General features: G+C 34.2%; 2 protein-coding genes across 2 annotated transcripts in view; both read right to left on the reverse strand.

Moving 5' to 3' along the window:
- Positions 1–7,333, reverse strand: part of LOC123715425 (phospholipid phosphatase 2-like) — a 72,238-nt gene extending 64,905 nt beyond the window's left edge. Inside the window, exon 1 of the mRNA XM_045670420.1 lies at positions 7,148–7,333. Within this exon, the coding sequence (XP_045526376.1) occupies positions 7,148–7,273 (126 nt within the window). The 5' untranslated portion in view covers positions 7,274–7,333. The remainder of the gene's footprint in view (positions 1–7,147) is intronic.
- Positions 7,334–9,079: 1,746 nt separating this feature from the next.
- LOC123715421 lies at positions 9,080–12,048 on the reverse strand. Its single transcript, XM_045670415.1, has 4 exons — positions 11,905–12,048; positions 10,390–10,580; positions 9,455–9,568; positions 9,080–9,247 (listed from the first exon to the last, which is right to left on the reverse strand). Exons 1-4 carry the CDS (start codon positions 12,017–12,019, stop codon positions 9,113–9,115), a joined length of 555 nt encoding a protein of 184 aa, XP_045526371.1. The 5' UTR covers positions 12,020–12,048; the 3' UTR covers positions 9,080–9,112.
- Positions 12,049–14,501: the final 2,453 nt, after the last annotated feature.

Consider the following 14,501-nt stretch of genomic DNA (forward strand, 5'->3'; position numbering starts at 1 on the left):
TGGTGATTGAGAGGAACTTAATCTGGGAACGGATATTAAGTGTAAATTTAGGTCATAGTTTTTTTTAAATATTACCATTAAATACCAATAAATATTGATTGATTTTTATAAATGACAACGGAGTCAATGGATGCGTAGTCGTCCTTTTAAATACGCTCTTTTTAGTTAGGGATACTTAAGTATAATATTAATATGTGTTTAATACTGCTTGATATTAAGTCTTAAAATAGTGGTACGATTATATACAGAATGAATTATTGTCGTCGCCACTTCGAGTCATAAAGATGTCGTCACTAAGAGCCTAACTGTTAGCTTTGAGGAAGACATTATCTTACACTTTAATACTGTCTAATGTTTACGATAGGAAGATTTGTACACAAATTCTATAATAGGACAACGTTTTATTATCAAATTAAATGAAATACAAATTAGTATTTTTATTTATTCATATTCATAACACTTATGAACGTAATGTTACAAATATTTAAAGAACTAAATTTATATTTACTTCCAGTTCTCAATCAATGTCAACAGACGACTTGTAGAAACCTCCGCAATACTTTTTAATCAGGTTTTTGATTCACAAAGAAATTGCAAAGAACTGCAACTATTGACACCATGCAGTTTGTTGAGAAACATGCTCCATTTCACATATCAACAATATGTTATAATAGTAAATGGACCAGGCACAATATATAGCCACTATAGTAAAAAGAGAATACAAACAAGTCGTCTATTAGGGTTGAAATTATTAATAACATCCAACACGTATTAAAGAAGCACCATTTGATGGGCACGACGCATGGTCAACCCCCTTTGCACTTATATATATGTCCATATGCAGCGCGAATGATTACAAAGTGGGAACAAATGGCAAACATCTCTCCGCCACGGTTGCCTTCATCCTGCGTCCTTTGATTTCATAGAAAAGTAGATCAGCCTGCTAAACTACCTGTTATAAGTAAGTGATTGTTACCGATAATTTCATAATTCACGTTGTCTACGTGAGCAAAAATATATGTATAATTTGTAAACGCCCGTGTTCCTATTTAATGGCTAAATGTTATTCAATGATGACGATGATGATGAAGGAAGCAATACAAAAATCGGTGCGATATGTCAAGCCAAGTTTAAACCAAATTTATTCCCAAAATCACACCGTCGAATGACATTTAAACGCCAATTATATTTACTTTACTTTCCGTATAGTTTCTGAATCCTTTTCATATATCTAAGAAAGGACGACCACATATCTGCGTTCTGTAAGCGGCTAAGCTGCTTAGCCATCCATCAGCGGCGTGCTCGCGTTCTCCATCTCATATAATCCATCCTCTACAATCCTTAAAATCATTCTTACCATAAAAACCATTACCAATTTTAATTCATGGGAACTCATAGCTACTACGTTCTGAAAACTATATCCTTTGAGGTCTCTGCGGAGAGGCTATGGAATTCCCTGCCAGTACCAATCTGGTAAGGTCCTTATTTATCATTATTTAAATCTCTACTGCATGTACATTACCTGTCCACGTCGTATCCCAAACTTTCGTACTAACTGATCTAACTGAAATTATAGTGATTCATGAGTCCTTTTTCGTGTGTCCTCGGTGTTACTATTAACTATCACAGAATAATACACATTGATTTAGTAGACTACATTTGTTTAGTTTAACAGGAATAAATAAATTATGCCTGATATGCCTAAGTGATAAATGAAACATTGTACTCACATAATTAAATATTTTACGGTTGAATTATTATTCCTACGTGCGGTGAAGAGATATGTCAGTTATAAATAGTTGTAATTGCATCAAGAATTATTGCGTATTTGTTATTTGTGTAAGCCTCAAGTAATAATTACAAAACACTTGGCAGCTTGTGTAGATTTAGTATATTTTTCGAATCGACTCGGCTTCGCGTGGTTACTGATGTACAGTAATGTCGCTTTCGATATTAACGTGTTATGTAACTTCTAATAACGATATCGACCCTGATTTTTGTCATTTATGTGTTGTTCGCAAAATCCGTAGTGCTAATATAGCGTTGGGAATGCGCGGCATTAAACTTAACACTAATGTCAGGATCTCTATGGCTTTTTAAAGCTGTTTAAAGTATTTGAGCACGTATAGTCCAATCCAGTGCACTATAAAAAAATACGGAAAATGTATGCTTTGTAATTAATTGCAATAAATATATTACATAACATACGCTTATCCCAGGCTTCTGATGTAGTATACTGAAGTAGTAACTACATTAGCCTCAGACTTCCCAGTTACATAATAATTAAATAAAATAAAAAATAATGTTTGTACAATACTTTAATATACTAAACAATAGTTTAATGGAATACCAAATCTAATATTCAAAAGTCAATGTTGAAATAGATAAAAACGTTGAAGGCTTTAACGTAAATAATAATAAACACAATAATTTTACATATTTTATTTAAAAAATTATCTTTGGACAGAGAAGTCATTTAACATTACGATCTAGCTGAACGTAAGACTAATAAGTCATTAAAGTCTAACTTATTTACTGAAAAGGATATTTAACAAAAGTGTCTAATAATACTACTTACAGTCTCTATTAAGGGGAAGACACTTTGCTCTTGTATTCTAGTTTTCACATATCACTGTTTAGCACTTGAGACTAATAATAATTAACACATTAATTCGAATCGTTTTGTCCTTTGCAATCTTCTGACTTAGCCCGTGGTATCCAGAAGTTGAATAGACATTTATGTGGAGTCTTTGTTAGTAGGCTCCATCAATCCTCCAGCAGTGACGTCCCCAACGTTAAGGCTCCGCTGGAGGTCGTTATTGACAATGTACCAGGGTGCAAAATTACAAATATTGTCAGACAATTTTTCTGAAATGCTGAGTATATTCACCATGTCAGTAGTCCAAACGATCTCCTCAGACATTTATGATATTTGGTATTTTTAAAGGCCGGCAACGCACTTGCGAGCGTCTAGCAATGTGAGTGTCCATTAGCGGCGGGTATAACATCAGGTGAGCCTTCTGTTTGCCTCCTACTTCGTAAAAAAACCTCTACAAATATTATCGCTGTAATTGTAGCGCTTTTTAGAATTCGCATCGCACTCTGGTAATCAAGAGTCGGTGACACTGCGTCGTGTCAGAGTGTGCCATAGCATGCATAGCCTCCATAGCATAGGAGGCGGTTAATGATTAAAAAACCGGCTTATTAATACTTAGTTATGCTTACGTAGAACATAGTAGGTATAATATATCTAGTTGTGATTCATGTTTATTGTGGTCTACTAACAAAACCCTAGACAATATGTGGAACGAAATACATATGTCGTGAGTCATCAAGCAGATCATAAGTTAAGTTCTTGGGTTTAATAATAATAATCCAGTAGCGGTATAATCCTATATAGGCTGTACCCTTGCCCTCCGAATGCGTTCGTTTCTTTGATAATATTCATTTTATAGACTAGTAGGTGATTTGCCTTCAGACTCACACCTGTTTTCGTATAATGGATTTGAGACATGCCTTCTGGCAGTATGAGTGTCCATGGGCGGCGGGATTTAACATCAGATGAGGCAGCTGCTCATTGGCCGCCTGTTCTAGAAAAATAAACCAGATTCCTCATGTTTTCCTTCGCCGTATAAGCAAGTGTTAAATGCGCACATAGCGATAAATACGTACGCATTTGCTTTGCCCCTTTTGCTTCTTCTTCTTGCCTTCCATAAATGTAAATATCGCAAGGAAACTGGTGATTCTATTATGAATTCAAACAAATAATTAAACATCCAAAGGAAAGGAATTCACACTGAGGATTTTTGACAGTTTTATCTTGCCAATAGTGCATAATCGCACTCAGTAAACAATGAGGACGCAACAACTTAACTAATATGATTTCCTTAGTAAATTATTTGTTCTTAATATATTTTGTTCTTTAGTTATTAATAATTAAACTAGTTATATGAGATCAAACAACATTTATTAAATTTTAATGAATACTAAAAACATATTGACTAATGAACATGGGTTAATTACGCACATTCATTTTAACATTTATGCATTTAACGTTTCTCTTGTGCCCAATTCTTATATCACATAATCATGAGATGAGATCTATGTATTCCAGTTTTCGGAGGATGTCACAATACTTTTCTTAGCAATAAATGCAGAATTCAACATTTTATTTAGTTCAATAATTTAGCTAAACCCTTTTTGTATAAAAATAAAAATGATCAAAAGCCACCAGTAAAGAGTTGTACAGATTCTTATTTATATTTTTAAACATTTAGAAAACGTTATTTTGCTAACAGGCAATAAATTCTTAACCTTGTGCGAACTTCGTGTTAGCACTAATCACTATTAAAAATCTTATACTGCCTCACGAATTGTTCGTTTACTTAAAACAGGTTTTTAATATCCGGGATATCCATCGAAATTGTTAGAGATTTTGCGTGTTGAACGAGAATGTATGTATGTGCGTGCTCCTCTTTCACCATGCCTCCTGCTGATTTCTTTTTTGACGTTCATAAATGTACATTGTTACGTATATGAATAAATGGTTTTTGCTTAATTTTTCTATAAATACAAATACGCTTTTTAATTATACTCGTAGTCTATTAATTTTTATCACGTATAGGTCCAAATATACTGCGATTTCGAAGACATAGGAATAGACATTCTTTATGGCAAGTAGCGTTTGGATATTGGAGTGGTGGAATAACAAAGATTCAACTTGTCAATAATAAAACAGGTTTATATTGCCAGTAACGTAAGGTAAGGTTGGGTGGACTCAATTTCCGCACATAGACGCGTAGTCGGTCCGTTGTGCGTAAAAGCCCTGGCTAATTTAGCCAGCCTAACTTCTTCCAGAAGCACAGAAGTCTCCCGGGCACTTCACAGGCTTCGCGGAGCGACCTCACTGTTCCGAGGACTTTTATACGTTGATTAGCCACAGCCTCGCATTCCAGGACTACGTGGGTGACTGATTCCTCTGCGCTGAAACAGCCTCTGCACAAGGGGCTGTCTGTCGCGCCTAGGACGAAAAGATGTTTATTAAGGAGACAATGGCCCGTCATTGTCCCTATCATTGTTTTGAGATTGGTTCTGTTCAGGTTTAGAAGTCGCTTAGTAAGTTGCGGGTTCACAGCCGGCAGAGCCATTTTGGACTGTTTGCAATCTACACTTCGCGACCATCGTTGATTCTGGAGTTTAGCGGATCTCTGGCGAATCCAGGTTCGAACTAGCGAGAAGGGCAAGGGGAGGAGCGGATGCGGGCCAGCAGGTATCATACCAGAGCCTCTTCTCGCAAGCTCGTCTGCAACATCATTGCCGAGAGAGCCACTGTGTCCCTTTATCCACTGTAAGGTAACTCTATTTGTTAGAGCTATTGCCTCGAGTGCTTCGTGACACTCCAGTATTTGCCAGTAACGTATTGACAGTAACGACAATAATTAATATATATATTCTAAATTAATATTATAAATAGGAAAGATTATCTTTAAATCTCGTTTATATGGATTAAACTTAACTATTAGACTAATTCGAAACATTATCTCATGACTAGAAAGTTACATTATCGCAAATTTATTCCCATAATATTAAAGAAATATAGCCGTGCGAAACCTAAACAGGTCGCGATTAATATATATAATTGTCTTGTATTTAGTAGTAATATTCATTATTTTAATCGCATTACAAATCGAAATCGTGCTCTTAGCGATTTCTCAGTAATTATTCTATAGATACGATGGTCTGTAGTCATGAGATGCGTCAATCAAAACCAGTTCCTCAGCATTCACCGAGTATTTCATTGATATACTTTTGTATGTTCTTCAAACTATAACCGAGTTATTAACGATAAAAAATTCGTTTAAGTTATTATTCATTGCTGAATTATGTATTTATAAACTAGCGCTAAAACAGTCTACTGTGATTAGGATTTAATAAGAGTTTTTGTTCGTTTACAAGTTCGCCAATCACTATAAATGGCATGTATGAAGGATTTTAATCTAGCGTAGTAGCTGCGCTAAGGGATAGTCATTAAGACTTAACGTTTATTTAAGCAATTTAAATCTTAAATTATCTCAATAAACGGGAAATAAAAATCACCTGAAATGAAAATTCCTTTTGTTTTTTTAAGTCGCTTAAGAAGTTATTTCACTGCCTTATTATCAATCATACTTTTATAATTATTTTATCTAAACTAATAAAATAAAAAAGCTTTCGTTTCTCGTTTTCACGTTACTTAACTTACACTTTTTTATCTACATATATATATATTATTACATTAATTAATCTTAATTAAATTTTAGTAATTCAAACTTTTATATATTATCGGGTTATAAATATACTTACAAATCCAACGTATACTAAATTCTGTAGAAAATCTACAGAAAGTGTTTGTCGTGCGTAATGATTAAAGAATCTACAACTCATAATTTCAAGTTGTATTTTGAATTAAGAATCCGTTACAAATAAGAGCAAGACACATTCAACTGGTGCCCAAGGGTCTGAGCGCTTTGTTCCGAAATAGCACGACAAGATCAACAAACGGGTTTTTTAGCAGGTAAGTTAACCCTTAAGATATTTTATCTGTGTGACTCAGTTTTTTCTAGAAAACGTAGACTTCTTTCGCATCTTTAAATATGAGGATAATCTAACTTGCATGATATACTGAATATGTTACATACAGTCTTTGTTTATATTAATATTATAGGATTCTGCCGAAATTTGTCTGTTACTGTTAGTATTTCTCATTTGACAATAATTAACACGCTATTGGTAGTATTGTTTAACTTAGAGTAGACAGACTTGTGTCATGTCCCAAGAGTCGTGTCTGTTTTTTTAAGTCTCAAAGCTTAGTAAATTTGTTCTAAGTCTTTGGGAGAGTTGTGCGATACCGGGGGAGGTTTTAAATTGTACATGGAGGACACGGTCGAATTTCTAAAGCAAGCAGTATGTTACCCAAGAAAATTGACTGTGTAGGTTAAGGATGTAGCAATACATTCTAGGCCGAGGATGGAAATTACAAGTGGTAATTCAACAAGTCTCAAAAATCGTGTCTAACGTAACTTAAAAATAGTCTCCAATAATATAAGAACAATTGTTGCAATAACATTCTTAAGAACTGTATTCTTATAACTTGCAACTATGAACTTACAGCAATATCCAATGTTGATGTTGATGACATGTCAATCGTAAACACTCCTTCACCAGGTGGCGCTGGTACAACTTTAGATCGACGCGGCATTTTGAAACATCCAATCACTTTATATGTACGCACCATTTCACTCACACACTACTATACAACTATTAACAATTATCGTAAAACGTGCGCGCGCGCAAACCGAACGCAAACGAATGACAGGTTTGGGTCAACGATGAATCACTTCAGGTAATGCAATTTTTCTAAAGCTGAGATTCGCATGGTTGCTCTGCTCTGTCTGCAAATAAAGCCAGGCTTATCTGTAAAGTTTATTCAGTTATGTTTGCACGTTTGTTTAATCAGTTTCGTAATAAATTGTTGAATGTAATACATATTACAGCTGTTAATTCCTTTCTGGTAACACGATCGTTCATAATCCTCTACCTAAGATTCTATTAGATTAATATCTGTATCAAATCGTTTATGATTTTGTAATTAATAAATCCACCAAGCATAATATATTAAAAAGCAAGCCATTATCTACATCTACATAAGGATCTAATGTGTTAATAATGTCACACTAATAGTGAAACTCAATACTTAGGTACTTATCTCATTCAACAAGACCTATTTCTGCCCATGCGGGACCTCAAATAATCCTTTATAATATAAAAATATACGGGCTCTGTAACCTAAATAAAGTGACAATGATAACTCGAAGGTTAAGTCAAAAAATCCACACTTGTGCTAAAAACAGTTAAAAAAGTGTTCACCTTTTTACCGTGTGTGGTAAACATGGAGTATTAATTGGGTAAAAAACTGTTTTGCTTTTTGACTTATTCACTTGAGTTTCTAATGTCTTGCTGAGACGACTTTTAAGCTGCATTGAGCTCATTTGTCTCGTTGAAATAGTCTTCATAGCACAAGACACCAACTGAACGAGTTGTGATCTTATGACTCGTGCTGGCAATGCTCTCGTTACAATATTGCGTATCGGATTAGAATTTCAAATGCATTCAGTGAAAGCTGGTCTACTATTACGTCAACAAGGACATTGGCCTCTAAATACTGTGCAACTAGCGATGTCTATATTATCCTATCCACACAATGGCAATGTACTAGTGAATCTAATAGGTTCCAAGCCGACCATATCTTTCGACGCGATATTTCTACAGCAGTCACAGTTCCGAATTAGTATTTTCCACCACTACAACATTGACATAATGGCAGTACCGTACAGTAGTATGGTATGAGCTATATTGAAGTGGTATTGTTAACCTAGATTATTTACTTTTGTCCACTTACATAGATATCAAAATTTTCGCCTACATTCGCTTTGTTGAAATAAATATAACTCTATACGTAAAAAGTAAATGAATTTTACTACCTACATTTCAGCGTAACAATTTGAGGGAAATACACAAATGAATTGTAACTCTAGTTAACTGCGTTATAATATAATGCTTTAGAACATTAATCACATTTTAAAAAGATAATTTTATTTAAACAAGTTTGCTAGTTGCTTCGACCTTGTTTTGTCGTTACAAGATTTAAGCTGAATACATTATCTATATTTCCGAATGCATAAGGTCGAATTATAATGAACATTTGATCACAAAGCATTCAAGTTAATCACTGGCAAAATATAATATATTAAACCACTTTCTGACCTGGTTAAAGTGACTTCTGCTATCTGACCAAACGTAAGTAAGTGATAAGCATTCTTCGCCTGGTACACAATGTCGTTTTTTGGGTGTTCACTCTCCGAACGATTGATAAATGCACAGCTGTGATTTGAACGCATGAATAGGATCTCATTGATTCTCTGATTAAACGCTGACCACTGACTCGGCCTACTCAAATGATCACAAATGATCACAATAGAACAGGAATGATTGTAAAAATTGAGGTATCGTAAAGAATCCAAGATAATGAAAAAACATATAATATCGTTAAAGGATAATATTTATTTAGTAAAAATTAAAAAAGCTGTAAATGTTCGATTCTCTCAAAGAGGTTTGCCTTGATTTTAATAACTCCAAGTAACCAGTCTGCGGGGAGGATCGTATGACGTATGTCGTAGTCTAGGCGATGTCCTTCAACCCGGAATATCATCTAAATACAAACTCGTTATAACGTGGAATAATATTGGTTACCAATTTTAATTAAAAAAACATACGACTAAGTACTATTATAATTATATTTATATCGATAAATTAATTATTGTTTCGCTTAGAAGCAGACGATCTCATTGAATAAACCTAAATCATAACATTTATATTATATTTTTACGACTTTTATTTTAGATTGTAGGTTTCTTACTACAGGTGCAGGTTTGTTTTCCTTTGCCTCCACGTGCTTGTCTTCGATTCTGAAGAACACGGAGGCCGTCGACTGAGGAATTGGGTACGCGAGACTCGGCTGGCTAAATATCACCTGGTAAGTTCAGGAAACTTATCTAATTATGAAAAGGTTAACATCCTAAATGATTTTTGATATACGGATGACATTTTTTTGGGTCAAACAGCTAGGAGGCTCATCAGCTGTTAAGTGATACCGCCGCCCATGGACACTCTCAATACCAGAGGTATAGGTAGAGGTCGCGAGTGTGTTGCCGTCTTTCTAGGATTTGGAACGCTTGAAGGTACAGTTGAAGGACCCTAAGATGAATTGGTTTGGAAATACTTCAATGGGCAGTTGGTTCCACTTAGTAGCGGTGCACGTAGAAACTGCCTTTAAAATGGTCAGTTGTGGAACGGCGGACGTTGAGGTAATACGGGTGGAATTTCGTATATTTCGTAGATTTTTGTAAGATACATAATTGCCATCATATTTTTATAATTGCCATCTTATAAAAATTATATATTTTGGCAATTACAATTATTTATATAAAAGGAAATCTCTTATAGTAAAAGGAAACACATAATTGAAGGCCTACCACCGACTGAAACCCCAGGGCCAAGTCAAAATTACGCCTTGGCCCCACACCACCAGACATGACACACCGGACACAACTCTAGTACCATGACGAGCGTCACTCCTCGGTCCAATTTTCGGCTGGGCGCAGCGAGTAGAGCACTGTCTCCTCACGCACTGCAACCCTATAAAGGGCTATAGGACCGCCCCCGTACCGCCCTGCATCAGCAGGGCGCGAACATAAACACGAAGGAACCAAGCACACCCCTTTTTAAGGGAGTGTCCAAAATGAACACCCAAAATTGTAGGTTATCACTCTGTTAGTACGTAGAATGACTTACTTCAAAGTAATAGTACTGTGAGCATTCGTCTTGGGAACCTCCTAAATAATTAAGAGTATACATAAGTATCTCTGTTATCTTCCAGTCTTTTTCGATAGCACGCCTAATAAGCTCTTCACCACTCGTTACAAGAGGACATTTCAGATTCGTAGTGTGCACGATAGCTCGCGGGGAGAAATGTTCTCTTGTTTCTGAAACAACATAGGTAGGATTAATTCTCCGATTTGTTTACACGAACAGTGTTCAAATGTCGTGACTTCTACATGGACGCCACTGAAAGGTTATCATACATTTGCATCTAGACAGTAAATCAGATGCAGTGTCTGTCATTTCAAACGTTATGGATTGTCATATAATGTTGGGCTTATATAAAAAAAATTCAAATTATTTGAAATATAATGGATATACTAAACTATTTATCTGATTTTAAAAATACTTTTACCAAATTAGTCGAATCGGGGAACAAAGTCGTAAAGTACGGCTGTTTTCTCATTTTTGACTTCCTTGAGTGATGTACCTACTATAACTGCAATTTTTAGAATTTTTGAAAAACAAACGTGTTTTTATAAAAATCACATGAGGATATGTTTATTCTACGGAATTTTTTATACACAATATTATTAATACTTGTTTACTTTACTTAATATTACTTTCCATAAATAGAGAGCAACAACCAAAAAGATAGTTTTAGATTTGGTTCCACCAAATAATCATAAAAATTAATGTGACTGTTTAAAAATAAGTAAATAGTGGTTTTAATTTATAAATAATCTCAGCAAGGTCTTAATATTTTCGCGAAAAGAGTCGTAATAAATTATTACGTTCTAGACATTCGTCAAAATTACAGTCGTAATGTACGGTAACTGTGTCTCCCGTAATGTATAAACAATGAAACATTCGTAAAACGCTTTTGCTCTACAGTCTAATTAGATAAATTACACTAATGTATAGCTATTTTTAAACTATTTAAACTGAATGCATAACAACTTTCCGGGTGGTAAGGCTATATAGTTTCGGCCTCAGCCACTGGTGCTTTCGGGCTAATATGTGGTTAGACTGGTAGAGGATCCTCCCTCTAGGTTAACACGTCGTTCGTCCACAATTTAATTGTGAGTAACAGCCTTTTTATTTCATATATTGATTACTTCAGGTACATAATGTTAATAATAATTAATTGTTGCTCGTTTCCACGTTCCTTCCTTCTTTACACTATTTTAATATATGACTTAGATTGAGTTTATAATAATTGATCTATATTTTAGTCTAATAAATCTATTTGTATATTATCTATGGTACAGTTTGATATGAGCAGGGTTTCTATGTACGCAAATAAAACTAGTATAAACTTAACATCGTGTGTTTTGGGAGTACCCAAAAACCTACTTGTCTATAAACTATAGGCAAAGCAGCAGCTGCTGTTGGCCTGTAGGTTCAGCCTGGCTTATTAGGGCCGGGCTGTTTTGGCCAGCGAAGCTCGGTCGTGAATGAGGCTTCGCAGGATGCCTATTTACTTACTAGCAAGCTGTTTCAACGTCTGTCGTATTCCTAGCAATTCTTTGGCTCTATTTATCACCGAGACCACTGTGTCTATCGCCTGCTCCTCATAAGGTTTTATCTCCGGTAAATTCATTTTGATAAAGTCAACAAATAAAAAGTCAATGTCACTATAATTTTGATCCGTCAAATTGATGATGTTTTTATCCTGTACTATATTTTAACCTCCTTTGTATATAAAGTACATATTATAAAGAATAAAATATATAAATTATAAATAGACTAATAAAAACAAAGATTTGATTGATTTATAATATATTTTATAACTCATAACTTTAATATTTATTTCAGAAGTATTTTTTGCTATGTTTTGTTTCCTCCTTCAATTTTAATTAGGTATTGTTATGCGAAATGTATTGGATTTTACTCAATCATCAGAGTATCATTAACAGCCTTCGTGAATCTTAGTACTACTTTGATAGCACTTGTATTGCTGGATTACAATAATTGCGTCAAGTAGCAAATATTGTCGTTATTTAAATGACTCACTGTTGTATAAGTTGTCTATGGAATATTAATGTAAAATGTATTTATTTGTATGACGGAGGTTAGAAATTTCTATAATGAATTTTCCTTTAAGAAACGTCTTACAGTCGTAAACACTATCCTGTATCCATATTCAACACATTTTTGACAGACGGAAGCCGTTCTTAGCTTCTCTATTATAAATTATACCCTTAGCCTATGTCCTACAAATTGCAGCTAGAGGAGACTGTGAAATGTGTATATAAATTTATTTTTAATCTCAGTATCTGTATAGTATATGTAGTGTATATATTACACTGACTAGATGAGCACAGAGAGCAACTCTACATATTCCTAAGCCCTACAGTTCTACCCTAGCACATAAGTAGTGAACATATAAAAAAAGTATGGGATGTGTGCACCAAGATACCTAAGGTAACAAACGGACCCCCATGTGTAGCATCAGGTGTTCAAGGTGGTGGGGTTTTCTCATAGCTATCAGGTACACCACGATAATTGCGGGTTGAAGGAGACTTCGGCACATTGAAGCGAAGAATTAATAAGGCGGAGAAATATTCAAATCTAATTTATTGTTTATAAAACTATATCTTAAATACTATGTCACACATATATAATATTAGTAGTAAGCTGTCGGTATATAGCACACCTTCAGCTATAAAAAATTGGGATCACGTCCACCGTGAGCCGTTGACCAATCTTCAAATTATATTTGAATTCACGAGAAAATAATTTTTTCTTTTACTAACTCCACCTGAGGATTGTGAAATGTAAAAGTTATGCCTAGGCACGAATTGTTATGCATTATGTTACATTTATTATTACTTTGCTCTTTGGAGATAAGAGAGAGATAATGTCTAAATGATAGTATTTTTTCGTTGAGATAAAGATATTTGAAGTGTTATTTTACAGCATCATATATACTACATGATTTATTCATACATTTTATCTTATTGCTATCACTCTTAAATCAATTTGTAATATTTTATAAAGTAATTTAAAACATCATAAATATTTTAAAGTAAATATTATTTTCTTTACTTTTTAAGCAAAATATCACGCTTGAGTGCACACAATGCTGTGAACTTAAAATTTCCACAGCAGACAATATTTGAAGGAAACTGTTTATTTTCCTTAAAGGTTCCCCGAAGATCTTATATGTAGAAATTTCCTAATTTGATTAACATTATGGTAATCCAGTGAATCATAAATTTATATTTGAACCACATGACTTGGTAAAATAACCGATTACATAATACAAAATACCTGCCTCATAGTGTAATGTTTTCAAGGGGAAGGCTATAAAATTTTAGACTATAACTTTTGACAACAATTATAAATAACTTAACTGTTATTATGACATCATGATAACTAATATGACGGTTGCATGCCTATTTTTTGCCGGATTGTGCTGTTTTTATATAATTAATCAATCTGAATGTATCACTTTATTTGTAAATAAAGGATTTATTATTATTATTACATAATAGTAATTAATTTATATTGAAGTATCCTTTACCCTTTAGACATGTCCGCAGACCGTACAGAGAGAGAGTGATGTCTGATAACTAATAAATGCAAACACTTAAACATTAAGTACTGAAAACAGTCTCGCCTACTATATGCCGACAACGAATTATATCTTATTTCGGCCATACAATGTACAGAGGCGATGAGAACTTGGAGAAACTGATCGTGTTCGGTAACACAGAAGGCCGTTCACCGACCAGATGGAACGATCTAGTGAAAGACTCATCGTTCTCAACTACGCTTAGACATAAGCTGCCCACTGAAGAGAAAGACACAGAAGAACTAAATATAATATGCATAGTAATATAGTAGTAGAAATGTTCTTATTCGTGCCCAGAAACATATATATTTTTAAGTCGAAGTAAGAAGTAGACATGGGGAGAAATTGGCTGTGCCAAAAATCAATCTGGATCTGCTTAGAAAAAACACCTTTTGTATGGCTATTAAGGCTTACAATAATTTACCAAAAGAATTAAAAGATCTTCCGATCTTTAATATGATATGTACGATACAAATAATATAGTAATTGACCAATTTTAATATGA

This window comes from Pieris brassicae, chromosome 10 (assembly GCF_905147105.1).
Source record: "Pieris brassicae chromosome 10, ilPieBrab1.1, whole genome shotgun sequence".
NCBI lineage: Eukaryota > Metazoa > Arthropoda > Insecta > Lepidoptera > Pieridae > Pieris > Pieris brassicae.

What these genes read in the sequence shown, in the direction of transcription:
- LOC123715421 (XM_045670415.1), bottom strand. Translation starts at nt 12,019, where the DNA reads ATGAATTTACCGGAGATAAAACCTTATGAGGAGCAGGCGATAGACACA. An exon ending in GACGTTGAAACAGCTTGCTA is followed by an intron (nt 10,581 to 11,904) that starts GTAAGTAAATAG and finishes ATGTTGTTTCAG; the next exon opens with AAACAAGAGAACATTTCTCC. An exon ending in AAAACAAACCTGCACCTGTA is followed by an intron (nt 9,248 to 9,454) that starts GTAAGAAACCTA and finishes GTTTGTATTTAG; the next exon opens with ATGATATTCCGGGTTGAAGG.